Source organism: Oncorhynchus gorbuscha, linkage group LG22 (genome assembly GCF_021184085.1).
Source record: "Oncorhynchus gorbuscha isolate QuinsamMale2020 ecotype Even-year linkage group LG22, OgorEven_v1.0, whole genome shotgun sequence".
In the NCBI taxonomy this organism is placed as follows: Eukaryota; Metazoa; Chordata; class Actinopteri; order Salmoniformes; family Salmonidae; genus Oncorhynchus; species Oncorhynchus gorbuscha.
This window is the reverse complement of record NC_060194.1, coordinates 18547603-18573862: the sequence shown is the minus strand read 5'-3', so window position 1 is coordinate 18573862 and position 26260 is coordinate 18547603. Positions and strand designations below refer to the sequence as shown.

Genomic DNA, 26260 nt, shown 5'->3' with positions numbered 1-26260 from the left:
GACGATGGTTTTATGGACATACAATCCATTGTTTTTCCTGTACATTGCAATTTATTTTTGCAATACAACAAAAAATACAGTAAGAACTTTCTTAAACATTACATTTCAAAATTGCATCCTTGAACAATAACACCTGTAAATTAAAATAATGAGTTATTTTCTTAGCTTGTCATTGTATATATATATATATATGTTTTACCAGTAGGCTAATATGTTCTTTACATTAATTTACTTAATCTCCAACCATTTCTCAATGTGCCCCACCTTATAAAATTATTTCTCTTATACAAAGTTGTAATACTCTTTAGCTTTTCCCACCGTGTAGTCAAAAAAATGTCGCATCATTTTAACATTATGCACCTTGAAAAGCTTAAAAAATGATTGATTTTGTGTCATACGCATAGCGTTTTAAGGCAGACTTTTAATTTGAAGGTAAAATCTGAAAACCGGAAGTCTCAATGCTGCTGCCCTGACTCTGTTGAGCGTCTGTGGCGAAACGTAGTTTTCCATAGGTTGTGGGACATATAGTTTTCTAAACTGTGCTAGTTGCGTTTATCTTTTGATATGAGTTCAAACCAGGACACATATAATCATTTAACGAATACTAAGTAAGATTTATTATCGTATTGTGTCAAGTAACTATGCCTATTACAGTCAGATTTGGATAAATTAGTTGTTTATTTGGCTTAAAATGTACTACAAGTACCATGATGTCATAAGGTGAATGCACCAATTTGTAAGTCGCTCTGGATAAGAGCGTCTGCTAAATGACTTAAATGTAAATGTAAATGATGCGTTTTGGTTTTGCACAAATCAACCTTATTTATTTATTAATTTACCTGAATATGTTTTACATTTATACACTTCTAGAACAGAGTATGTGCAATACAAGTGTATGCTAATGAATCTCTAACGCTGTGTCAAAAGATTAACGGTACATGCATGAGGAGACAGCAACATATAAGGATTCATTCATTTTATGTTGGCAACATTAGCTAGTATTAGCCACTAGCTAGCTACATTGTAAGTCTTCCCAAATTCGAGAAACATTTTGTTGTAATCAATGTCAACATATATTTTATTTGGCTTTACTGCTATTAGCCCATACAAACGCATTGAATAATAGGTTCACCACATGGAACAACAGCTAGTCCCCCCCCCCCCCCCCCCGAAATATCTAACGTAAGTTATTCTTTCCATAATAGTTTGTAGGCCAAACCGTTTGGACGCTACATACGATTTTGTGAGAAGACCGATTTTCGGGATGTCTCGTGGCCTGACAAAAACCGCTTTACCGCTGTCAACTTTCACCGCAGATGCGACATAGGTGGAGGATAACAGATCTCTACTTTAAATGGACGGATTTTGATGTGGATTTGGCATTATGCTAATTCGATTTTCACAGGGACGCGGACATCGAGGTGCATGTACACTAGATAGTGGTAAATTGGCGAGTGATGCTTAGGCCGCCCATTGTAACTCGCTTGCGGTCGTGCTGGCAGCATATGGCAGCCTTCTCGATTGTGAGTCAATAATTCAGCATAGCAAGTTTGTTTGAAGGTCTTGTTATTAAATGGGTACATAGCTCAATAATAATATCCTCTAAAACGCTCTGGTGACAAACAAACTTTGCTGCCCTGTTTCCAATTGTCCGCATGGCTGGGTAACCTATTCATTTTAAAAATATATATTTCGAAAATGTAAAAAATATATATATGTATTATTAGCTCACTAGCTACAGTGTACACTGTAAAAAAAACTCCAAATGCATTCGTAGGTAGGCAGCTAACGCCATGGAGTATGGTAAAAGGATAGCAGCCCCAACTGTCAAGGTGAGAGAATCGGCTATTCTGGATAGGGCAGCTACTTTTGTGTAGTTCCTTTCCCTAGAAGTGAGGATGGAGATAATAGTAACAATATTCAGTGCGGTGTAATTTGACTATAATAAAGTCGGTTTCTTGTGAGTTTTTCTGTCCTCAGATAAAGAGAGTTACAGTATGAAAGCCTGTCTACATATTAAGAGGTCCCAATGAAGAGCAGTGGTTCTCAGTCCTGGTCCTGGGAACTCAAAGGGGTGCACATTTTTGTGCACACACAGATTCCTGTTGTACACTGTCTCTTTAACTACCTTATTTTCTCAATAAGTCTCTCTTCTTCCCTTCATCCCTCTCTCCTCTTCTGTCTAAATCCTCTAGGTTATATCAGCTGTGTCAGTGAACCCCTCATGCATTTGAACTGGCTACATATAGGGCACAGCATGATCAGTAGTGAGAGGTCACTTGGTCAGGTCAACAGGAAGTATTATTAAAAAGATGCAGTAGTCCCAGAGTTAATGATCCAAGGTCAGTTTTGCATTTCACCTCATGATTATTATGATGACTAACAATGTAATAATACAAAATAAAACCAGGCTTAAACATGCTATCTCTCTCCATCTGTCTCTTGTCTGCAGATATGTTTTGATGTGAAAGAGGATGCCAACCCCCCAGTCCCATCATCGCCCTCACCCGCTTTTAAGATAACCTTCGGGCAGATGAAACACTATTATGTAATTGTGATCAACTGAGAGAATATTTGGGTATCACTGTGATTCAGTAATCATATGCTGCCTTCCCTGCTCCTATGTTCTTACCTCTTTCCCTTTCTGTCTTTTACACCTCTCTCGCCACCACCTCTTTCTTCCTGTTATTATAATGCACAACAGATGTGCAGTAAAGTACAGATTGAACTTGTATTTATAATATTACAATTAGAATATTTATAATGCATGTATTTATAACACTTGGATAATAAACTTTCAATAAAGCGTTTCACATTCTCCACTGGTTGAAATGAAGTCTCTCATTTGATGAAATACTACACCTATCCTGTGTTTATCAGATCAATACAGATGAAGGACATTAGATATTGAGATGAACCAAGGACCAAGATTTCAACACTGTTGAAGTGTATAATTGTAATCATTCAAAGACTGGAATTTGATACTCCTGGTATTGGACATGACAAAAATCATCAGACATTCATACCTGAACTGCACCTTTATTTGCCAAGTAGAGTACATTTTCAGTGAATATATTAAATGTACAGGCTACGATGTGGGATCTCATGCATGGTAATAACGACATGTATACGACTTGCATCCTTGGCACAAAGTTATATTATATTCTACTCAATCCACAGGCTTCATTAATGTCATTTAGACTGTTTTGAAGTTGACATAACTGGCTATGATAGCTGAGGTTCATGGCTAGGTTCTGAACTAATATTGTATACCAAACGTTTGTGTCCATACACAGATCGGCTACATGGCTAGCTACACATCCATGGGCATACAGGTATTTTTATACTCCACTGCACAATAAGCAAGGACATAGCTATCTACATTATTTAATCTATCTGCAATGCATGGAAAATATCAGCAAGGCAAGTTTACAAAATTGTACATTCAATTTGCAGTAAATGCTTTAGCTAGCTAGATTATTACATCCATTGTTTCACAAGATGTCACCCTGGTTTGCTGGTTGTTTCAGGAGTCCCTAAAACATTAAAGAACCAGAATTACAATTTCAGACTCATGTCAATACACCCATTAAGCTAGTCAGCTAGCTTGCTAAATCGCGATTTTCGTAAATTAACTTAATGATTATAAATATGCATACTCGTTTGTCTCTACATTAACTAACATATTCCTGTCAACCTTACATTTTTGCATGATTTGTTATGACATTATAATCACTCCCAGTATTTCTGTCAGCCATCTTCCCTGAAGAAAGTCTCCATCATTGGGTCGCACAGCGTCTTCTGGGAACCACTCTGATTGGTCATCGCCCAGCGGTCAACGCTGGTGATTTGCATAAAGTTGGGAAAATGTTATCTTTTTCACCGACTCCCACGCAACTTTCGCACCTCCCAAAGGTCCCCACGCCCTCTCCACTGCTCATCGCGTTGCTTTCAGTGAAATGAATGGGAAGCGGTGTATCACCGCACAGCAACCTATGCTAGTGTATCATGAGGGGTGCATTTGTCAAATTGATTGATAGCGGGGGCGCTAGATCGCGCAGAAGACCACAGTGGTCAAGTGAATACTTTTTTTCCGTCACTTGCAGTGCTGCTGACAAGATACTCTGAAAATATTGAAGAATATTTAGGACCATCAGTTCTCTATGAAAGAACCAGTACTGGTGAAAACTAAAGACAGCAAAGTGCGCACTTGCACTTGGAAGGAATCTGGCAGATATAAACAATTCATATTTTAGAAAGGTGGTCGCGAGCTAAATGTACGGTTATAACGTGCTACTGTAGCTACCTGGCTGTTGCTACTTAGTTGGCAGCTGTGGCCTGTAGTTTAAGCTAGCTAACTGAGTAGCAAAAGTTCGCAGGTCCAGTAGCTATCTTGGTTGCACAAATGGTGAGTACTGTTTATGCCATTTTAATATAGAAAACCAACTTCGCAACAGGCTTCCATTTATGCCTGTCTCGCATGCATTAGTCGTTGATTTGTTTTAGCTAGCTAACCTTTAGCTGGCTTACACATCAGGTTAACGTTAACTATAGACAACAGGTAGCTAACTAACGTTCGCTAATTTAGTTTATAAAAATTCTAACCAATTCGTGTAACATCATTTACGTAGCTTGGTTGTTTGCTAGCTAAGATATGGCCTAAATGCTAGCTAGGTAACGTTACATTATGTTGTGTTCAGTGGTTGCTTGACAACCGAAATTAAAGAGACAGCGGGCCATTTCTGGCGAGCTGGGTAGTAAAGAAAGCTATCATACTTTGCCAGCAATATGATCAGATGATATTACAACAGCATAACTAGATACCTTTAGGGAAATATGACCAAAGTTAAACTGTCTGTAGTTAATCCTAGACTTGTTGAGGCTGTTTTGTCGAGTCCAAAATGCTGCTACAAGCAAACGTTAGCTAGCTAGCTAAATGTTTACAATTCATGACATTGCTTACTAACGTAAACAACATCACTATTTAACTATTTCATTGACGTTACTATTTACTAGCTAGGTAACATTATATTCTCACCCAGAAGTTCTTAAATGGCTAGAATGTAAATGTTATACTGTTTGCATTTGAGCTGTATTATTAGACATTGTTTAATTTTGTCACTGTCACTTTCACAGTGAGCCTGCATTATAAATGGAGCTGGAGAATGAACTAAAGAAATTCATCCAGCAACAGAAGGCCAGAGTAGCAGAGGATACAAAATCCACCTTACCTGGAAATAAGGGTGTGTTTCCGTGTTTATTTTTTACTGTGGTGATAGAATGCTGAAAATGTTTCAGCAAGCCATGACACCCATCATCTCAGATTGTTCTGAAATCGTTTCTGTAGTTAGAAACAAATAAGATATGCATTATTTTGTTGAAAATAATTTGATCGCTGAGAAATTAAATAATAGATTGCTTGTCTGTCTGCCGCTAACTGTAGCAGGCTTGTAAATGTGCATGCATGCCGCACATGGCTAGTCTTCATTGAGACAATGCTGAAACATCCATCCACAGGTGAGTCGGTGCCACATTTGAATTTGTGCCGAAGTCAAAATGAAAGAAAAGATAACTTGCAAATTCAGTAGGCTATGGTGTGAAATGGGCTTAGAAGTGTTGTCTTTATTAATGTTAATGCAGACTTTGGTGTGCTTATCAATGCTCAACCAAAAACACCTTTCTCCCCCACTTCTATCAATAAATTATACAAAATTATAACTGTGTGAAGTGTAAAATGCATTCTCTCATTACTAAATGTGTAATGTGATATATTTTAACATTACTATTTTTTTACACACAACAAATTTGATTAATAAAATATTTAATCAATCATCTTCTGCAAATGAAGGGAATGATGACATAATATTTGCAGCAGGAAGGGAATCTGATTTAATTGGTCCTCAACTCGTGGCTCAGTCATTTCATTCAGGGTAAGTGGAGTTAGCCAACCCATCATTATAAAGGGATAGTTCACCCAATTAAAAAAATTACACATTGGTTTTCTTACCTTGTAAGCAGTCTATGGACCAGAGGGCTATCCTCCGAAGCAAGTTTGAGCAGTTCGAGAGGTAACTTTGATCAACTGAGTTCAACTCTGTATAACCGGTAAAAAGAAAGGGGCACACCTTTTAGCAAGGTACATTTCTATGGCAACAAATCCAGGTTAGTTCTGATGGATTTGTTCCCATAGAAATTACCTCTGGTCCATAGACCTCTCAAACTGCTCAAACTTGCTTCGGAGGATAGCCCTCTGGTCCATAGACTGCTTACAAGGTAAGAAAACCAATGTGTAATTTTTTTAATTGGGTGAACTATCCCTTTATAATGATGGGGGGATTCTTTAAAAAAAAATCTAATCACCTAATAGCAGGAACAGCACCACCTATTGGTCAGATCAGGATTTAGGAAGGGACATAAACCCAACAACTTCAATAACCAATTTCTTTGAATAGTCGAGACATTTTTTGTGGGGACCATTTAAAAAATTTTTTTACAAATAAATTGTTGTTGTGAATTTCTCATGTCTAACTCATCAGATGTTAGGTGCTATATTTAACAACTATATGAATCCTATAAATTGACAATTTGGGTGCAATCAATTAGCTTAATTTAGCAGATATTCATTTATATTTCAACAAATTAATGTTGTAGGAATGCTAAACTTATATTTTTCTGTTGACAGAAATGATTTCAAAACAATCGGAGATGGTGGTCTCTTTCTTGTGTTTTTTGAGGTGGAATGATTCACTTGGACATGGGTGAAATGCATGCTACTTTGTGTTTGGTGACAGCTGAGCAAATTATTGCAATTTTCTGACCTATGGCTGGATCAACAGACAAAAGATCACAAGACCTATGACCACACACTCAAGGAAAATATCCCTCCATTTAAGTCGTTCACGGCACAAGGGAAAGGTACAGTATACACTGAGTGTACAAAACATTAAGAACACCTTCCTAATATTGAGTTGCATTCCCCCACCCCCTCCTTTTTAGCTCAGACCAGCCTTGATTTGTCGGGCCATGGATTCTACAAGGTGTCAAGCATTCCACAGGGAAGCTGGCCCATGTTGACTCCAATGCTTCCTGCAGTTGTGTCAAGTTGGCTGGATGTCCTTTGGGTAGTAGACCATTCTTTATAGACACAGGAAACTGTTGAGAATTTTAAAAAAACAGGCAGGGTTGCAGTTATTGACACACCTGGCAACCATACCCCATTCAAAGCCACTTAAATATTTTTGTCTTGGCCATTCACCCTCTGAATGGCACACGTACAAATCCATGTCTCAAATGTCTCAAGGCTTAAAAATCCTTCTTTGACCTGTCTCCTCACCTTTAGCCACACTGATTGAAGTGGATTTAACAAGTGACAATAAGGGATCATAGTTTTCACCTGGATTCACTCAGTCAGTCTGTCATGAAAAAAGCAGGTTTTCATAAAGTTATGAACCCAATTTGTAAGATACTTTGTGGTAGATCTAGATCCTGATCAATGGGAAATATTTTATTTCATGTATACCATTCTGTTTTTCAGAGGAGAGTTGCTGTCTAAGTTTACCTTTGGGTAGAGACTATGAGAGGAAGAAACAGAAGTTACATCAAGAGCTCCGTCTGGACTACAGACACTTCATGGCTCAGGTAATAATATTACCAATGCCAAAAGTTATGTAGTTGTTACTTACAAATGTGTAACCTGTCAACATACATACATGGGCCATAATATTTACTTGTGTGTGATAAACAAGAGCACTGGAATGGTACGAGTGCAAGGAGTCAGTGCAGTCTTCTACCAAATGTATATATTTTTAAACAATGATCTCTGCTTTGGGCTGATTTGGCCAATTTGGCCCTTAATTATAGAAAAAAAAAATGTGAATGCTGCTGAACCAGGCCCACCCCTTCCCCTTGGTGAGAGGAGAGCTGCTAAGGTAACCTAAGAAGTGCTATGTGTAGCCTATTTTTATATCAAGCTCTGTCAACTGAGGCCTCTTAGTTCATTCCAAATAGCCAAATCTATATATACACTTAGTATACAAAACAACAACCACTCTCTCAACGTGAGCAAGACAAAAGAATGTATGCACACATGACTGTAAGTCGCTTTGGATAAAAGCGTCTGCTAAATGGCATATATTATTATTATTATATTATGATTGTGGACTACAGGAAAAGGAAGGCCGAACACACCCCCATTCACATCGAGAGTTTTAAGTTTCTTGGTGTCCACGTCACCAACGAACTATCACGATCCAAACACACCAAGACAGTCGTGAAGAGGGCACGACAACAGCTTTTCCCCCTCAGGAGACTAAAAAGCTTTGGCATGGGTCCACAGATCCTCAAAACGTTCTACACCTGCACCATTGAGAGCATCCTGACGGGTTGCATTACCACCTGGGATGGCAACTGCTCAGCATCCGATCGTAAGGCGTACAGAGGGTAGTACATACGGCCCAACACATCACTGGCGCCAAGCTTCATGCCATCCAGGATACTCTGTGGTCAGAGGAAGGAAGGTCCAGTCACCCATGTCATAGACTGTTCTTTCTGCTACAGCACGGCAAGCGGTAGAGGAGCGCCAAGTCTAGGTACAAGAGGCTCCTTAACAGCATCCACTCCCAGGCCATAAGACTGCTGAACAATTAATCAAATGGCCACCCAGACTATTTGCATTGGCGCCCCCCCCCCCTTATTTTTCACACTGCTGGTACTTGCTGTTAACTATCTATGCAGTCACTTTCCCCTTACCTACATGAACAAATTACCTCGACTAACCTGTACCCCCGCACATTGATTCGGTACCGGTACCCCCTGTATATAGCCTGATTTTTAAAACTTTTATTTATTTTTAACTTTATTTAGTAAATATTTTCTTAACTGTATTGTTGGTTAATAATATAATAATAATAATAATAATATATGCCATTTAGCAGACGCTTTTATCCAAAGCGACTTACAGTCATGTGTGCATACATTCTACGTATGGGTGGTCCCGGGAATCGAACCCACTACCCTGGCGTTACAAGCGCCATGCTCTACCAACTGAGCTACAGAAGGGCTTGTTACTATTTCACGGTAAGGTCGACACCTGTTGTATTCAGTGCATGTGACAAATAACATTTGATTTGATTTCCATGACAAGACTGGCCAGGTGAATCCATGTGAAAGCTATGATCCCTTATTGATGTCACTTGTTAAATCCATTTCAATCAGTGTAGATGAATCAAATCAAATTTTATTTGTCACGTGTGCCAAATACAACAGGTGTCGACCTTACAGTGAAATGCTTACTTACAAGCCCTTAACCAACAATGCAGTTTTAAGAAAACACCTAAAAAGAAAAAAGTAAGAGATAAGAAAAACTAATAATTAAGGAGCAGAGCAGCAGTAAATAACAATAGTGGGGCTATATACAGGGGGTACCGGTTCAGAGTCGATGTGTGGGAGCACCGGTGTTGAAGTAATTGAAGTAATTATGTACATGCAGGTAGGGTTATTAAAGTGGCTATGCATAGATAATAACAGTGTAGCAGCAGTGTGTGTGTGTGTGTGTGTGTGGGGGGGGGGGGGGGTGCAAATAGTCTGCTTAGCCATTTGATTAGCTGTTCAGAAGTTGGGAGTAGAAGCTGTTTAGAAGCCCCTGGGACCTAGACTTGGCGCTCCGGTAACTCTTGCCGTGCGGTAGCAGAGAGAACAGTCTATGACTAGGGTGGCTGGAGTCTTTGACAATTTTTTTTAGGGCCTTCCTCTTACACCGCCTGGTATAGAGGTCCTGGATGGCAGGAAGCTTGGCCCCGGTGATGTACTGGGCCGTACTCACTACCCTCTATTGTGCCTTGCGGTTGGCGCTGAGCAGTTGCCATACCAGGCAGTGATGCAACCCATCAGGATGCTCTCGATGGTGCAGCTGTAAAACCTTTTGAGGGCCTGAGGACCCATGCCAAATCTTTTCAGTTTCCTGAGGTGGAATAGGTTTTGTCGTGCCCTCTTCACAAATGTCTTGATGTGCTTGGACCATGTTAGTTGATTGGTGATGTGGACACCAAGGAACTTGAAGCTCTTGAAGATCTTTTATAGCTCCGCTATAGCCCCGGCGATTAGAATGGGGACGTGCTCGGCCCTCCTTTTCCTGTAATCCACAATCATCCCCTTTGTCGTGATCACGTTGAGGGAGAGGTTGTCGTCCTGGCACCACACAGCCAGGTCTCTGACCCCCTCCCTATAGGCTGTCTCATTGTTGTCGGTCATCAGGCCTACCACTGTTGTGTCATCAGCAAACTTAATGATAGTGTTGGAGTTGTGCTTGGCCGTGCAGTCATGAGTGAACAGGTAGTTCATGAAGGGGTAAAGATGGGTTAAAGAAGGATTTTTAAGCCTCGAGACCATTGAGACATGGATTGTGTATGTGTGCCATTCAGAGGGTGAATGGGCAAGCCCAAAAAAATTAAGTGCCTTTGAACATGGTACGGTAGTAGGTGCTAGGCCAGGTGCACCGGTTTGTGTCAAGAACTGCAACGCTGCTGGGTTTTTCAAGCTCAACAGTTTCCCATGTTTTTCAAGAATGGTCCACTACCCAATGGACATCCAGCCAACTTGACACAACTGTGGGAAGCATTGGAGTCAACATGGGCTAGCATCCCTGTAGAACGCTTTCAACACCTAGTGACTGTTCCACTGGATGTCATAAGGTGAATGCACCAATTTGTAAGTCGCTCTGGATAAGAGCGTCTGCTAAATGACTTAAATGTAAATGTAAACACCTTGTAGAGTCCATGGCGAGAGGGGAGCTGCACAACTCAATATCATGTTTGGTATACTGAGTGTATATTATTACAAAAGGGCTGGTAAAACAGGTCTCAGTAAATTAAGAGAATTTGCTCAAATCTTCTTCTATTAAAAAAAAACGTAAAAAGGGTGCTTGGAACCAGAAGTTGATCTTAAACTTGTCCTTTCCCCCTCATACATACAGGAGCAGATTGCCTTTCTCAGAGCTCCTCCAGACCTCCCTGATGTTCACTGCAGCCCCAGACCCCCGGTGCACCCTAAGAGGGTCCCCTCTAGGAGAGAGACAGCCACGCTGAATGAAGGCAAGAGGGGACTGCACAGGGGAGGACACTTCCTGGTGGAGGGCAGTGGGAAGGAGGGCCTGAGGCCTGAGGATGAGCTGCTCCTTCCTAGAGAGAAGGCCAGGCTGGTGAGAGTGGACTATGACTCTGAGGAGGACCTCACAGAGGAAGATCTGGATCTTATGGAGAGGAGGAGGCTCAGACAGACTGGGTCTGAGAGAGGAGAAGAGAGGAGGCGGCTAAGAAGACACTACAAAACGGACTTCAGGTGTTCTTAAAATACTCCCTTTGTGATACAAAGCATGATGTTGCACTTACCTGTAATAGATTCAGATGTTAGCTATGTAATGGGTTAATTGTCTCTACTGAAATGGTCTTCGCTAAATGCTTGACTCTTGGTCTATGTTTGAAAAAGTATTGTTAACCTTCCTCTTTTGCGCAGGGACATATCAAGGCTCAGGGACAGGAGAGTTGAGCTGCCTGACGACTACACAGAGACGCGTCATTATGCAGACAGGAAGGAGACTAACGGGTCTGTTGTTCCCGATGAGGATTACTTAGAGGCACGCTGGGGGACATCATCTCTAACCCCCAAAGCCAAGTACGTCAAACTATTCGTATTGAATAACATACATTTCTAAATGATTGTGGTAATGCCAATTTGGTACAAGTGAACACGATTGTATTGTCATGGCTCTCTTTTTGTTATGGATTTTTATCGCAGTGCATTTTCTGTACAGTAATGTACATTTCTGTGAACAACTGCAGAAATATTTAATCTAATCTGGATTAAAGTTTTAATTTTCCATTGTCAGGGACATTGGGAGGAAAAGTACAAATGAAATGGGGCTGATGTCATACTGTCATCTGTTGTGCCTGGATCATGGCTTGTTCAAGCTTCTTGTGCCAGCTATTCGTAGAGATTTAGAATCCTCTCATACAATAAAATCATATGAAATCCCCAAACCAGCCTAGAATCAGATCAAAAAACCACACTTTCACTAAAACACAGACACTTATCGCTCACTATTTTTCTATCTGTAAAGTGTAAGTGTACTGTGAGTACTTATTGACGTCCTATCTGCCAGGCTGCAGGTACCAGCAGGGATGAAACCCAATGGAAGATCCAGATCCTCTACCAAGAAGAACGAGCCCGAATTTGCTACAGGACTAATGATTGGTAAGACCAATTCTGTTCAGATTTTTCTTAACTAAGGTTAACTACATTAGATAATTTGTTGATATTTCTAAAAACAATGTGGTGATATGGCATGTCTGACAGGGGCTGCAGATGCAGATGCTGCCTTGCAGAGAAGGAAGGAGAGGTACAGGCAGGAGCTGCAGGAGCAGATAGCTGAACAGCAGAGGAATAAGAAAAGGTGGTTGTTCATGTTTGTCTGATCCTGCTGTATGTGAAGAAGAAAGCCTTACATTATCCATCTTAGTGAGATGAGCTACATGGTCTACATAGACTCATTTTAGCAGCATTGTAGTCATGAGGTAGGTTTGTTTATAAGGCTGCGTTTACACAGGCAGCCAAATTCTGATCTTTTGCCACTAATTGGTCTTTTGACCAATTTGATCAGATCTTTTGCCTAATAATTGGACAAGATTCAAATTACTGCTGCTTACTAGTGGGGAGAACCTCATGAACAGTCTGTTCTTTGTCTTATTAGAGAGAAGGATTTGGAGCTCAGAGTTGCTGTGACGGGGTCGACTGACCCGGAGAAACAGGCAGATTGGATCAAACCGCTTGGGGCAGTGAATGGTGACGACCATTCCAGAAAGAGAAATGACAGCTTGTACCCACTAGGCCAAGCTGTGGACGTACCAGGTGATGAGTTAAATGGGAGACCCAGTGAGGAGAGCCGAGAGAGGCTTCCCCCTGAGCAGCCCCGCGTGGCCTTCCAGTCCCCCCTGCTGGAGTACAGCCACGCCCTGGGCCTCAGCAGTAGAGGCATCTCCCCTTACAGCCAGGCCATTCACAGGAACATGGACACCCCCAGGTAGCGAAGAAGCAGTAATCCTGCATCCTAAATGGCACCCGGGGCTCTGGTCAAAAGTGGTGCACTATATAGGAAATAGGGTGCCATTTGGGATACACCCCTCATCTCTTCAATCTGATACATTCACTAGATTGTTTGACAAAATTAAACATTGCTGTATGATTTAGAATTTCTGTTTCAGGATTCCAGGTTTCCTTCCTCATCCACCATCCACATTGGCAGATGCACATAGAAGTCCCTATGACAAGGTCTACCTCTACCATGGAGCAAGGAATCCACTGGACCCTAACCCGGCCAACTGTAAGCAATACCAGTCTAAGTTAAATATTCAAGCTACATCAGTAGATTCAAATGGTTAAATACTAGTAAAATATAGATTGATTGGAGTGAAAGCGTATGATCTATGACCTAGCCTAATTTGTGTTTTGTGGTATTATATAATATGTATTGGCTTACATATTTCATGTGTGTTAGCTAGGAAATGAGCCCATCTCATGTTGCTATACACTTAGAAAGAGGTGTACATTGGTTTGACTGAAAGTATGTTCATTAGTGTTTGGTGGTTCTATGTTAGATGGTCAGATCCTGCTGACAGGAAGGGGGCAGCCTGTGTCCTACCTGAGCCTCCCTCCTGCAGGGCCTCACCCCAGCCAGACACAGCACAGCCCTCCTAGTCAGCACAGTGGGAGCAGCCATCCAGAGCCCCCTCCACAGTAAGTACCTTACTAGTCATCTTATCCTGTCTCTTCCCTTCAAAATCCACTCTTCAGTAAGTAAGCCTTGTCTGAGCCAAAGTGGCCCATAGGGCAGGAGCCTATCTCCTGTTTCTGTAGCATGAGGCAGCTTGATGTACAGTTACCCCCTGGACAGGATGCTAGTCTCTTCAGGTGGTGAGTAGTATTCTCTATTCACCAATAGGGGGCACCACCTCTAAATCTACCCCATTTGTGCCCTGTGTTGGACTTCTGAGAAGGTGATGCTCACTGGCCGTCTGTACAGACAGGACTGTTGTTCCCTCCCTGCTGAGTGACGACTGCAGCCTGCACTGGTCTGCTCTGGACAGCTCTGAGCTCTCCCTCCTCCCTTACATCTGCCATCTTTCTCCCAATAACTGTCCTCTTTCTCACTCTCCCTTCTCCTCTGACAATCGGAACATCTTTCTCAGTGATAAGATTGAATTGCATCAATGTGTGAAATGTGACAAACCACATCAATTGTGTACCTCCCGTTTGCCATACCTTTTTTGCATCATATTGATCATTTCAAATTGTTACATAGATGTATTTCATAGTAGTGAACACATGTGTAAATATTTAATCTTTCAGCAGACCTGCCAGTGACGCTGCTATCATGGGTTCAGGGATTGGAGGATTCCCCGCCGAGCAGATCAAGCCATCTAAACAGTGTGTGTTAAGTTACAAGGAGGCACTGAGACAACAGGTACATTTTGAATGTGATTGTGGAAGGCAGCAGTGTCTTTCTCCTCAATGCTTGCATGCATTTCGTCACAGTGTGTTATTTCGGCAGGGAGACACCAGGAAAGGGAGCAGTCAGCTTTTTTGCCAGGTAACATGTAAGTCCTGCCATAATAATTCATGCACATGAGTAAATGAGGGATACAACGCATGTTTAAAGCAGGTGCTTCTACATAGGTGTGGTTCTGGGGTTCTGGGGATTAAGCAATTAACATTCCATCATGAATAAAAATGCTGGTCAGGCCATTATTTTGGCTACCATGTCTATGACCCTGCCACCATCCACAGGGCACTAGTGGTCACTGAATGGTTTGATGAGCATTAGAATTATATAAACCATATGCCATGGCCGTCTCTCACCAGATCTCAACCCAATTGAACGCTTATAGGAGATTCTGGAGCGCTGCCTGAGACGCAGCGTTTTCCACCACCATCAACAAAACACCAACTGATGGATTTTCTCCTGGAAGAATGGAGTCGCATCCCTCCAATAGAGTTCCAGAAACTAGTAGAATCTTTGCCAAGGTGCATTGAAGCTGTCCTGGGTCGTGGCGGCCCAACCCCCTATTAAGATGTTTATTTTGACAGTTACATGTAGGTGTGTTGTAGAATCAGATTTGTTTTGTTTTTCTGAACCCATTCCCTCAGACATTCTCACAGCAATTTACCAATAGCTATGCCTATCAATATACCATTGCACTCTTCTCTTATTGTCCTCTTTACATGACCAGTGAAGACAAAAGCACATCTGGGTTGTACAGAATTGAATAACTTTATTTGTCCTGTGAGGGAACTTCATTTTTGGATAATTGTTATTCTAATGAAAGTGTTCCATCCAAACCTGACTGCAGATCCAGGATAGACAGGAGCGGCGGAGGCTGGACAGGGAGGAGAGGGATCGGTACGAGGCCAAGCTGGAGGCCGACATGAAGAACCACGACCCCTGGGGGAGAGGGGGAGGAGGAGCACCCCTCAGAGACAGCAGGGGCAACCTCATCAGTACGTTCCCTCTGCGACTTCTCTCCCTCCACACTATGGTCCACATATTCTCTGTGTTTTCTCACCTTTCAGTGGACATACGTTTGGAGACTGAGCGCAGAGGGAAGAATGTGTAATATTTAAGACCTTCGTAAAGTTTATTGCTAATCATAATCATGTGAAATGTCACCAGCCGATCTGCACCAGATGCACAAGCATAATGAGGAGGCCTACATCAACCCTGAGACATGGCAGAAGATGGCGACAGCCACCATGACAGTACTCCGAGAGGAGGACACCAGACCTCCCTCCACCCACAGAGTCTCAGGTAGATACAGGGGCTTTCACATTGAAGTGATTCTCTATAAAGCATATGCAACAGGACCGAGAGGAAAGGTGTGTCCCAAATGTCATCCTATTCCATACATAGTTCACTACTTCCGACCAGAGCCCTATTGGCCATTTAGGACACAACCCAAAGTGATAGTGGCACCCTGACAACCTGTCCAGCTCGCTGTGTCAGGCTCAGCTAACATGTTATTTTGTCTGGTGGGTTTCCGTCAACAGGTTTTGTTCAGGCTCCTTTGTTTGCCAGAGGCAGTGTTTTTGGTAACCGGCCCACACCACAGCAAGTCCACGAACAGGACAAGCACAAGGCTTACCTCAAACAACAGGTACTGGATGTCCCGCCTCGGCACTGTGTGGCTAAAATAGTCTTTACACATCATCAGCTGAAATTCACTAAGTCACGTAAAAAAGCTTATTGCGGAGCTTAAATAACAATGTTGTACTGATGCGCATTGATGGTTTGGTTTACCTTAGTCAGCTACGGTATGTGATTGGATACACGTGCACACAGTGATTACCCTGGTTGTCTGTCCTGCTGCCTAGATTGAAGAGAAGCGGAAGAAGGAGGCGGAGGAGCGAGAGAGCCAGAGGCTGGAGGAGGAGAAGGAGGAGAAGAGGCTGTTTGAGCAGAGGGAGCGCATCCAGAGAGAGTATGAAGAAGAACAGGACAGGAAGAAGCGCAAGGAGATGGAGGTCAGTGTTAACTGGACCAGGGCTAACTAAGGGAGCTGTAGCGTTAGGTAACACTGCAATACTCTAGCTACTAGTATGAGTAACATGTCAATCAGCTGAATGCTATCATATGACATGAGTCATTCAGTTCAGGAAATCTTTATTGTAACACACACACACATTTCAGAGGACTGAGCAAGGTTTTTCTCCCTCCAGCAAAAAGCCAAGAATGAGCAGCTGATCCGTCTGGCTGAGGAGCGAAAGAAAGAGGTGGAGAGGAAGAAGAAAGAGGCAGAGGAGAAGGAGAACTCTGCCCTGAGGAAGCAGTATGAGAAGGAGAGACAAGCACGTCTAGAGGAGGTGAGCTGACTGGAAAACGCTCCGTTTGACCCTCTGAACATCGAGGGGCGGTTTACACATTAAGCCTATTCCTCGACTAGAAGTCATGCTCAATGGAGAATCTCCATTTAAAGCTCTCCACTTAATCTGGGAAACTGTGTTGAGTGATGACATTGTGGTTGCCTGTCTAATAGGTACCAAGGGAGCCGTCTCCCCCCATCCCCACCCTCCGGAAGAGGTATCAGGCTCCCCAGTACACCCCCAGACCTCCGTCCATGGACAGCCGTCGCTCTACTGCAGTCTCCCTGTCTGTGAGTGACTTCCAGGGCCCACAGCATGTCCTCTTCCACACTACCATTGAGGGAAATAGTTTGACTGTGAGGAGAGGTTAGTGGAGAATGACTGGGTCTGGTCTTCCTTCCTCTCTTCCCCCTGTAGGAGCATTCTCTATCAGGGCTCCAGTCCCCTCCAGTCCCAGCCCGCTGGAACCAGCTGCGAGCTGCCGGTAACACTGACTCCCACAATAATAAAACACATAGTAGTTCAACTGTTTTCTCTCAACTTCTGAGAGACTGATGTCTGTCTGTGCGTGCCAGAAGACCAGCGGGGTGTGATCAGTGAACTGTCGGTGCTGCGCAGACAGCTGCGTAGCGAGCAGAAACGCCTGGAGGTCCAGCTACTGCAGTCAGAGTGGGAGGAGCTGGGCTCACCTATGAGTGATAGGTAAGGCTGGTGAGGTGATGCCCTCCACTGTTGGTCTCATGGCTTCAGCAAGCCAAGGGTCCAGGCTGTGTGTTAGTTGTAGTGTCCTATCTATAGGCTATGTCTCCAGGCTGACCGATACTCTGTCCAGGCTCAGGGACAGGCCCCAGGTGGATGTGTTTGACATGGCCAGACTGCGGCTGCAGGCCCCTGTCAGGAGACCCTCCTCCAGGAACACAGAGCCCAACTACCTGCATAGGATCCATGACTCGCTACAGCTCCAATACAGAGGTGAAGGAGTACAGCGATTGTTTGATGAATACTGGGCCGGTCCCAAATGGCACCCTATTCCCTATGTAGGGTCTCATCAGAAGTGCACTAGGGAATAGGGTGCCATTGGCACATAACTCAAGGCACTGTTTCTTATACATGAAATCTAACAGCACTGTGTTCATCAAACAAATGCAGCAACTGGGGTTGTGTAGATTCCCTGTCACACTCCTTTTTTAGTGCACTACTCTTTACCAGGGTGATCAGTGATGTCATTCAGTATTGAATGGAGAAGTCATTGTTTGTGCTGCAGATGTTGATTCCAGAAAGGAGGAAGGTCATGGTTACTGTGAGCCCCCTAGGGACCGAGCTGGACAGAGGGTGGACATCCAGAGACGGGCTGGTTACAGGGTGCAGCAGCGCAGGATCAACAGCCTGAGAGAACCTGTTGACGGTCAGCAGCATTATCACCAAACACACACACTGTCTCCAGACTCCATATCAACCCTACACACTGTCTCCAGACTCCATATCAACCCTACACACTGTCTCCAGACTCCATATCAACCCTACTCACTGTCTCCAGACTCCATATCAACCCTACTCACTGTCTCCAGACTCCATATCAACCCTACTCACTGTCCGCAGACTCCATATCAACCCTACTCACTGTCTCCAGACTCCATATCAACCCTACTCACTGTCTCCAGACTCCATATCAACCCTACTCACTGTCTCCAGACTCCATATCAACCCTACTCACTGTCTCCAGACTCCATATCAACCCTACTCACTGTCTCCAGACTCCATATCAACCCTACTCACTGTCTCCAGACTCCATATCAACCCTACTCACTGTCTCCAGACTCCATATCAACCCTACTCACTGTCTCCAGACTCCATATCAACCCTACTCACTGTCTCCAGACTCCATATCAACCCTACTCACTGTCTCCAGACTCCATATCAACCCTACTCACTGTCTCCAGACTCCATATCAACCCTACTCACTGTCTCCAGACTCCATATCAACCCCTACTCACTGTCTAGACACAATATCAACCTCTACTCACTGTCTAGACACAATATCAACCTCTACTCACTGTCTAGACACAATATCAACCTCTACTCACTGTCTAGACACAATATCAACCTCTACTCACTGTCTAGACACAATATCAACCTCTACTCACTGTCTAGACACAATATCAACCTCTACTCACTGTCTAGATACAATATCAACCTCTACTCACTGTCTAGATACAATATCAACCTCTACTCACTGTCTAGACACAATATCAACCCTACTCACTGTCCGCAGACACAATATCAACCTCTACTCACTGTCCGCAGACACAATATCAACCCCTACTCACTGTCCGCAGACACAATATCAACCCTACTCACTGTCCGCAGACACAATATCAACCCTACTCACTGTCCGCAGACACAATATCAACCCTACTCACTGTCCGCTGACACAATATCAACCCTACTCACTGTCCGCAGACACAATATCAACCCTACTCACTGTCCGCAGACACAATATCAACCCTACTCGCTGTCCGCAGACACAATATCAACCCTACTCGCTGTCCGCAGACACAATATCAACCTCTACTCGCTGTCCGCAGACACAATATCAACCTCTACTCGCTGTCCGCAGACTCACTATTAAATAATATTTTATCACCGACCCGTTGACTGCTCTATCAATAATTAACTTATCAGGCGTTGTAAGGGGCTTAAATCATTTGTCTTTGCATTTTACAGATTGTTTTGACCTGGCACCACCCCAGCAACAAGACCATTATTTGGTGAGTTTATACTGACCAGTTCATTTAGCTAGTGCACTGAACCACGTACACTGGTTAATTTGCTGTATAGTACAGCTTGTCTGTGTGTGTCACTAAGCCTGTACACTCTGTTCTCCCCAGAGGAATGCAGTGGGGGATCCTATGAGAGGTTGCCTGTTGGAGTCTGACAGTGCTTTCATTGGTAGGCCCCTTGTGGTTCACTACTGTCCCTGGGTAGTAGGGGAAGGTGTGCGTGCGTTGGGAATAACACATGGCCTGCATCCCAAATGGCACTCTATTTCCCAAATAGTGCACTGCTTTTGACCGGTGGCCTATAGGCTCTGAGCGCCCTATAGGCAGCCTATGGGCTCTGGTCAAAAGTAGTGCACTGTATAGGGAATACGGTGCCATTTGGGACACACCCCAGTTTTTGTAAGGGAAAGAGTGACTTGAGTACCAGTCAAAAGTTGGGACACCTGTACATTGTAGAATAATGGCGAAGACATCAAAACTATGAAATAACACATGGAATCATGGAGTATCCCAAAAAAAATCCAAATATATTTTAGGTTCTTTTGAGTAGCCACCCTTTGCCTTGATGACAGCTTTGCACACTCTTGGCATTCTCTAAACCAGCTTCATGAGGAATGTCTTGAAGGAGTTCCCACAGATGCTGAGCACTTGGTGGCTGCTTTTCCTTCACTCTGTGGTCCAACTCATCCCAAACCCTCTCAATTGGGTTGAGGTTGTGTCATCTGATGCAGCACTCCATCACCCTCCTTGGTTAAATATCCCCTGCACAGCCTGGAGGTGTGTTTTGGGTCATTGTCCTGTTGAAGAAAAACAAGTGATAGTTCCACTAAGCGCAAACCAGATGGGATGGTGTATCGCTACAGAATGCTGTGGTAGCCATGCTGGTGAAGTGTGCCTTGAATTGTAAATAAATCAGTGTTACCCACCATGCTTCACGGTGGGAACCACACATGCGGAGATCTGTTCACCTACTCTGCGTCTCACAAAGACACTGGTTGGAACCAAAATTCTCCAATTTGGACTCATCAGAACAATGGAAAGATTTCCACCGGTCTAATGTCCATTGCTTTTGTGTTTCTTGGCCCAAGCAAGTTTCTTCTTCTTTTTGTTGTCCTTTAGTAGTGGTTTCTTTGCAGCAATTCGACCACGAAGGCCTGATTCACGCAGTCTCCTCTGAACAGTTGATATGTGTCTGTTACTTGAACTCTGAAGCATTTATTTGGGCTGCAATTTCTGAGGCTGGTAACTCTAATGAACTTATCCTCTGCAGCAGAGGTAACTCTGAGTCTTCCTTTCCTGTGGCGGTCCTCATGAGAGCCAGTTTCATCCTTGATGGTTTGTGACTGCACATTTTTCCAAATTGACTGACCTTCATTTCTTAAAGTAATGATGGACTGTCGTTTCTCTTTGCTTATTTGAGCTGTTGTTGCCATAACACAACTGATTTTAGAAGGGAAGAAATTCCACATGTTAACTTTGAACAAGGTATACCTGTTAATTGAAATGCATTCCAGGTCGTTGAAGCCATGAAGCTGGTTTAGAGAATGCCAGAGCGTGCAAAGCTGTCATTTGTATTTAACCAGGCAAGTTAGTTAAGAACAAATTCTTATTTACAATGACGGCCTCCCAAAAGGCCTCCTGCGGGGATGGGGGCTGGGATTTAAAAATATATATAAATGCAATATAGGACAAAACACACATCACAACAAGAGAGACAACACTACATAGAGAGACCTAAGACAACACAACATGGTAGCAGCACAAAACATGGTACAAACATTGGGCACAGTCAACAGCACAAAGGTCAAAGGTAGGGACAACAATGCAGCCACAACTGTCAGTAAGAGTTCCCATGGTTAGGGTTAGTCTTTGAATGAAGAGATTGCGATAACTGTCCAGTTTGAGTGTTTGTTGCAGCTAGTTCCAGTCGCTAGCTGCAGCAAACTTAAAAGAGGAGCGACCCAGGGATGTATGTGCTTTGGGGACCTTTAACAGAATGTGACTGGCAGAACGGGTGTTGTATGTGGAGGATGAGGGCTGCTGTAGATATCTCAGATAGGGGAGAGTGAGGCCTAAGAGCGTTTTATAAATAAGCATCAACCATTGGGTCTTGCGCCTGGTATACAGAGATGAGAGTGCATGAGAGTGTTAGAGTGCAGTGATGTGTCCTATAAGGAGCATTGGTAGCAAATCAGATGGCCGAATGGTAAAGAACATCTAGCCGCTCGAGAGCACCCTTACCTTCCGATCTCTAAATTATGTCTCCGTAATCTAGCATGGGTAGGATGGTCATCTGAATCAGGGTTAGTTTGGCTGCTGTGGTAAAAGAGGAGCGATTACAATAGAGGAAACCAAGTCTCGATTTAACTTTAGCCTGCAGCTTTGATATGTGCTGAGAGAAGGACAGTGAACCGTCTAGCCATACTCCCAAGTACTTATGAGGTAACTACCTCAAGCTCTAAACCCTCAGCGGTAGTAATCACACCTGTGGGAAGAGGGACATTCTTCTTACCAAACCACATGATTTTGTTTTGGAGGTGTTCAGAACTAGGTTAAGGGTAGAGAAAGCTTGTTGGACACACCGAAAGCTTTGTTGTAGAGCATTTAACACAAAATCTGGGGAGGGGCCAGCTGAGTATAAGACTGTATCATCTGCATATAAATGGATGATTGCCTATGATTGAGCCTTTGGGTACTCCCTTGGTGACAGGCAGTGGCTGAGACAGAAGATTTCTGACTTTATACACAGCACACTTTGCGAGAGGTAGTTAGCAAACCAGGCCAAAGACCCCTCAGACACCAATACTCCTTAGCCGGCCCACAAGAATGGAATGGTCTGTATCAAAAGCTTTGGCTAAGTCAATAAAAATAGAAGCACAATATTGCTTAGAATCAAGGGCAATGGCGACATCATGGAGGACCTTTTAGGTTGCAGTGACACATCCATAATCTGAGCGGAAGTTTTCCCAACACTTTTGATAAACAGGGCAAAATAGAAATAGGCCTATAACAGTTAGGATCAGCTTGATCTCCCCTTTAAATAAAGGACGAACTGTGGCTGCCTTCCAAGCAATGAGAACCTCCCCAGAAAGGAGAGAGAGGTTGAAGAAAGGGTCTAACCAGATGGGTTTTTTTGGGGGTCAAGTTAAGGTGCTCCTTTAGCACCTCAGACTCAGTGACTGCCTGCAGGGAGAAACTTTGTATCGGGGCAGGGGAAAAGAGGGAGAAGCATCAGGGATAGTCACATTAGAAGGGGTGGGAGATGAGGAAATGTTGGATAGGCAAGGAGGAATGGCTGAGTCAAATAGGAATCCTGACCTAATGAGTAATTAAAGAGCTCAGCCATGTGCTTCTTGTCGGTAACAACCACAACAACTTTAAGGGACATGGACAGCTGTGAGGGCTTATTCTCCAGATCTTTAACCGTTTTCCAGAACTTCTTTGGGCTAGACCCACAAAGAGAGAACTGCTCCTTAAAGTAACTAACTTTGGTCTTCCGGATAGCCTGAGTACACTTATTTCTTTGCTTGAACAATAGCCAGTCAGCTTGAGTGTGCCGAGCCTTTTGCTAAATGCAATTCTTGAGGTGGAGTAACTCTGCAAGATCACGGTCGAACCAGGGGCTGAACCTGTTCTTTATGGGCGCGTGTTAACAATACCACTGAAAATATTAAAAAAGAAGGTCCAAGCATCTGACAGAGGGGATCAAGCTGAATCTATACCATTTTACAGAGGCCAGTTCATGAAGGAAGGCTTGTTCATTAAAGTTTTTTACCAAGCGTCTATGAAAAATCAGGACAGGTCGTTTCACTGAGCAGCCATTACAACAGTGACCATTACAGGAAACACCAGACTGATCGCTATTAGGATTATTTGTGAGGAAAACATTAAGAAGAGTAGCCTTTTCTGTGTGTTTGGAGTCATACCTTGTGGGATTGGTAATAATCTGAGGAAGCTTTAGGACTTGGTCAGGTGGTTTAAGCATGTCCCAGTTTAGGTCACCTAGCAGGACAAATTCAGACTTAGTATAAGGGGCCAGGAGAGAGATTTGGGCAGGTAGGGTACAGGCTGGTGCTGATGGAGGACGATAGCACCCAGCAACAATCAACAAAGAGCTATTTGAAAGTTTAATGCTTAAAACCAGCAAATCAAATTGTTTGCGGACAGACTTGGTGGAGACAAAAAAGGTTATAACGAGAAAGGATAACATCAGTATTCAAAACACTCTTTCTTAACCACGTCTCAGTAATGACCAACAAATCTGGATTGGAGCTGTGAACCCACACTTTCAATTGATCCGTCTTAGGTAATAAGCTTCTATTGTTAACGTGCAGAAAACCCAGGCTTTTATGAGAGCAGAAATCAGAATTGGGGCTAGCATCAGTAGATGGGCCAGGGTGTACATGCACATTTCCAGATATCAACAGTAATATAATCAAGGCACGGCAGAGTACAGGGAGAGCTCTACAGTGATGATTTATGACATCTGAATGTGCAAAGTGTGGCTACATTGCATCAATGCAAAGGGTAGTTACTTTAAAGAATCTGAAATAAACAAATACAAATATTTTATAACACTTTACTACATGAGGTATTAAATATTATTCTACAATGTAGAAAATAGTAAAAATGTAAGAGAAACCCTGGAATGAGTAGGTGTCCAAACTTTTGACTGGTACTGTATATTTAATAAGTGATTTGTCTCCAGATCCCATGAGGGAAACCTTTCCAGTGCCCCCCACACCTGAGCAGAAGCCCCAGCTCTCAGCCAGGGAGAGGAGGCGGCTGGCCAAGAGGGCAGACCTGCACAATGTAAGTCCTCTGACAGTCTGAGTCTGAACTATTTGAGACTGGGACCATATTCTCAGTGTCTCAGTGGGGGTGGGGCTGATCTCAGATCAGGCCCCTCCCCCGTCCTTGCAAACCTTTCATGATCGAAAAGGCTAAACTGATCCTAATTCCGCACTGAGACACTTGACACAAACAGCCCCTGATCCCTACATTGTGAATATGGCCTCACTTCTTAAATGAAGAGGCCAGTGGCAGCTCTCCATTGAAAATGCTATATTCCTCTACCGTCATCATATCTTGTGCTCTGGCTTGTTTAGGAGTGGGTGTGCTCCAGAGAGCCTGTGGACCAGCCAGAGAACTACTCCCACCAGTCAGAGGCCAGTCTCAACACTGAGCAGCATGGCAGAGGGCATAACCACCATAGGACCAAGAGGCTGCCGGCTATGAGCCACGGAACAGGTGGGTGAAGATCTTGGCCCTGGAAGATGGCAATGATACCATAGAGGCTGTCATAGTGTGCCAGAATTGAACAATCTATATTTACCTGGAAGATCTCTATGAATGAGTATTAAGAAGAAGATGGATGGGTTGTAGGCATCTCTTCATGGTTATTCTCTTGTCCAGCAGACCTGTCTAGAGATGAAGATGCGTCTCCACAGGTTTCCCCTCGTGCCCCAGAACCCCGGTGCTCAGTGGATATGGTTGCCATGGAGCCCTGGATCAGACCAGGCACCTCAGAGACTCTGAAGCGCTTAATGACCGGTCAGACCCCCCGAGGGGAGAGGCTGACCAGCAGAAAGTCTGCCGTCCAGGACTGGGAAACCCCCTCTACCCATCATAGCTAACCTTACCCCCCCCCCCTCGGGATGTACTATTGATATTACAGTTTTTCTGCGCAAAAAATAATAACACTAACATTTTTGTGCAGACAAACTCAGTTGTATTGCAACTGTTGTCAAACGCTTTGTACATCAGCTGTACAACCGAGTGTTTAGGAGGCCTACGTTTATACACTGTCATCACTTGGCTTGATGCATCTACGTCAGTGGTCATGAAGACACAGTATCTCCTCAACACAGAAGGCTCATCTGCTTTAGCTTCTAGATTGATGTTGACTAACTTAGCCCTTTGCTTTTGTATCATGGTCTACCTCTGAAAATGCCTCTTGTTAATTTGCTTCTTGTGAAAAACGCATAGATTGTACCTTCATGAAAAATATGCAGATTGTCTGAGAATGGTAGGCAACTCCATTCCTATAAGGACAGTGTGTGCAGGCATTTTCTCCAGTCAAGCACTATTGAAGTTGATTAGTTAGATCAGTTAAGCCTGCCTGTTGCCATCCTCTGAAAGGCGTATTAGAAAGTGATCTAGGGTTGCCTTAGCCTGATGTCCTGAACTGTTCCAAAGACTAATATTTATTCATTGTATAATAATGGCACTACCTTTAATGTAACTTGTGTTAATGGCATGTTTTAAAATATGTGAAAATGTGACCTCATTTTCAACCTAATTAAATTATTTTAGATAATGTTTTGTTCACCTGATAGCTGTTTAAATTTGCATTCAGGAAAATAGGGTCTCTTATAACAGCATAGTGATGTACCTGAATCGTCTGTCAACAATGTTACTTCTAGTGCATATCAATGCAGAGTTAAACCTTTGTACATTCTCATTAGTCAGAGTTGATCTAACAAAAATGAATGTATAGCTCGTTCTCCAATGTAATTGACAAACATTATCCTCAAATGTGCATCTTGATTTCACAGGTGGCTAAGTGGAGAGCG

At 43.3% G+C, this 26260-nt stretch overlaps 1 protein-coding gene and 1 long non-coding RNA gene across 9 annotated transcripts; both read left to right on the top strand.

Moving 5' to 3' along the window:
* Positions 1-496: 496 nt before the first annotated feature.
* Positions 497-2820, top strand: LOC124010071. Its single transcript, XR_006834357.1, has 2 exons — positions 497-2342; positions 2453-2820. It is a non-coding gene; the product is annotated as an uncharacterized LOC124010071 (long non-coding RNA).
* A 1069-nt stretch (positions 2821-3889) lies between these two features.
* Positions 3890-26004, top strand: LOC124010031 (centrosome and spindle pole-associated protein 1-like). Of its 8 annotated transcripts, XM_046322342.1 has the most exons (28): positions 3891-4408; positions 5137-5243; positions 6837-6915; positions 7535-7638; positions 10970-11334; positions 11509-11667; positions 12155-12246; positions 12349-12445; positions 12743-13072; positions 13254-13372; positions 13647-13785; positions 14398-14512; positions 14600-14638; positions 15399-15546; positions 15719-15853; positions 16093-16199; positions 16417-16566; positions 16762-16905; positions 17079-17195; positions 17323-17389; positions 17481-17607; positions 17738-17877; positions 18170-18310; positions 19630-19673; positions 19794-19854; positions 24394-24497; positions 24794-24935; positions 25101-26004. In XM_046322342.1, the coding sequence occupies exons 4-28, from the start codon at positions 7630-7632 to the stop codon at positions 25319-25321; spliced, it is 3312 nt and encodes a 1103-aa protein (XP_046178298.1). In that variant the 5' UTR covers positions 3891-4408; positions 5137-5243; positions 6837-6915; positions 7535-7629; the 3' UTR covers positions 25322-26004. The 8 variants fall into 8 exon arrangements, with proteins under 8 accessions (XP_046178294.1, XP_046178295.1, XP_046178292.1 ...); XM_046322338.1 differs by lacking the exon at positions 6837-6915 and having other exon boundaries at positions 3890-4408; positions 14401-14512; XM_046322339.1 differs by lacking the exon at positions 6837-6915 and having other exon boundaries at positions 3890-4408; positions 17484-17607.
* The last annotated feature ends 256 nt before the right edge of the window (positions 26005-26260 follow it).

Coding starts and splice junctions, on each gene's coding strand:
- LOC124010031 (XM_046322336.1), top strand. CDS start 5,153: ATGGAGCTGGAGAATGAACTAAAGAAATTCATCCAGCAACAGAAGGCC. Junction 14,513..14,599: donor AGGAGGCACTGAGACAACAG/GTACATTTTGAA, acceptor TTATTTCGGCAG/GGAGACACCAGGAAAGGGAG. Junction 19,855..24,393: donor GTCTGACAGTGCTTTCATTG/GTAGGCCCCTTG, acceptor ATTTGTCTCCAG/ATCCCATGAGGGAAACCTTT.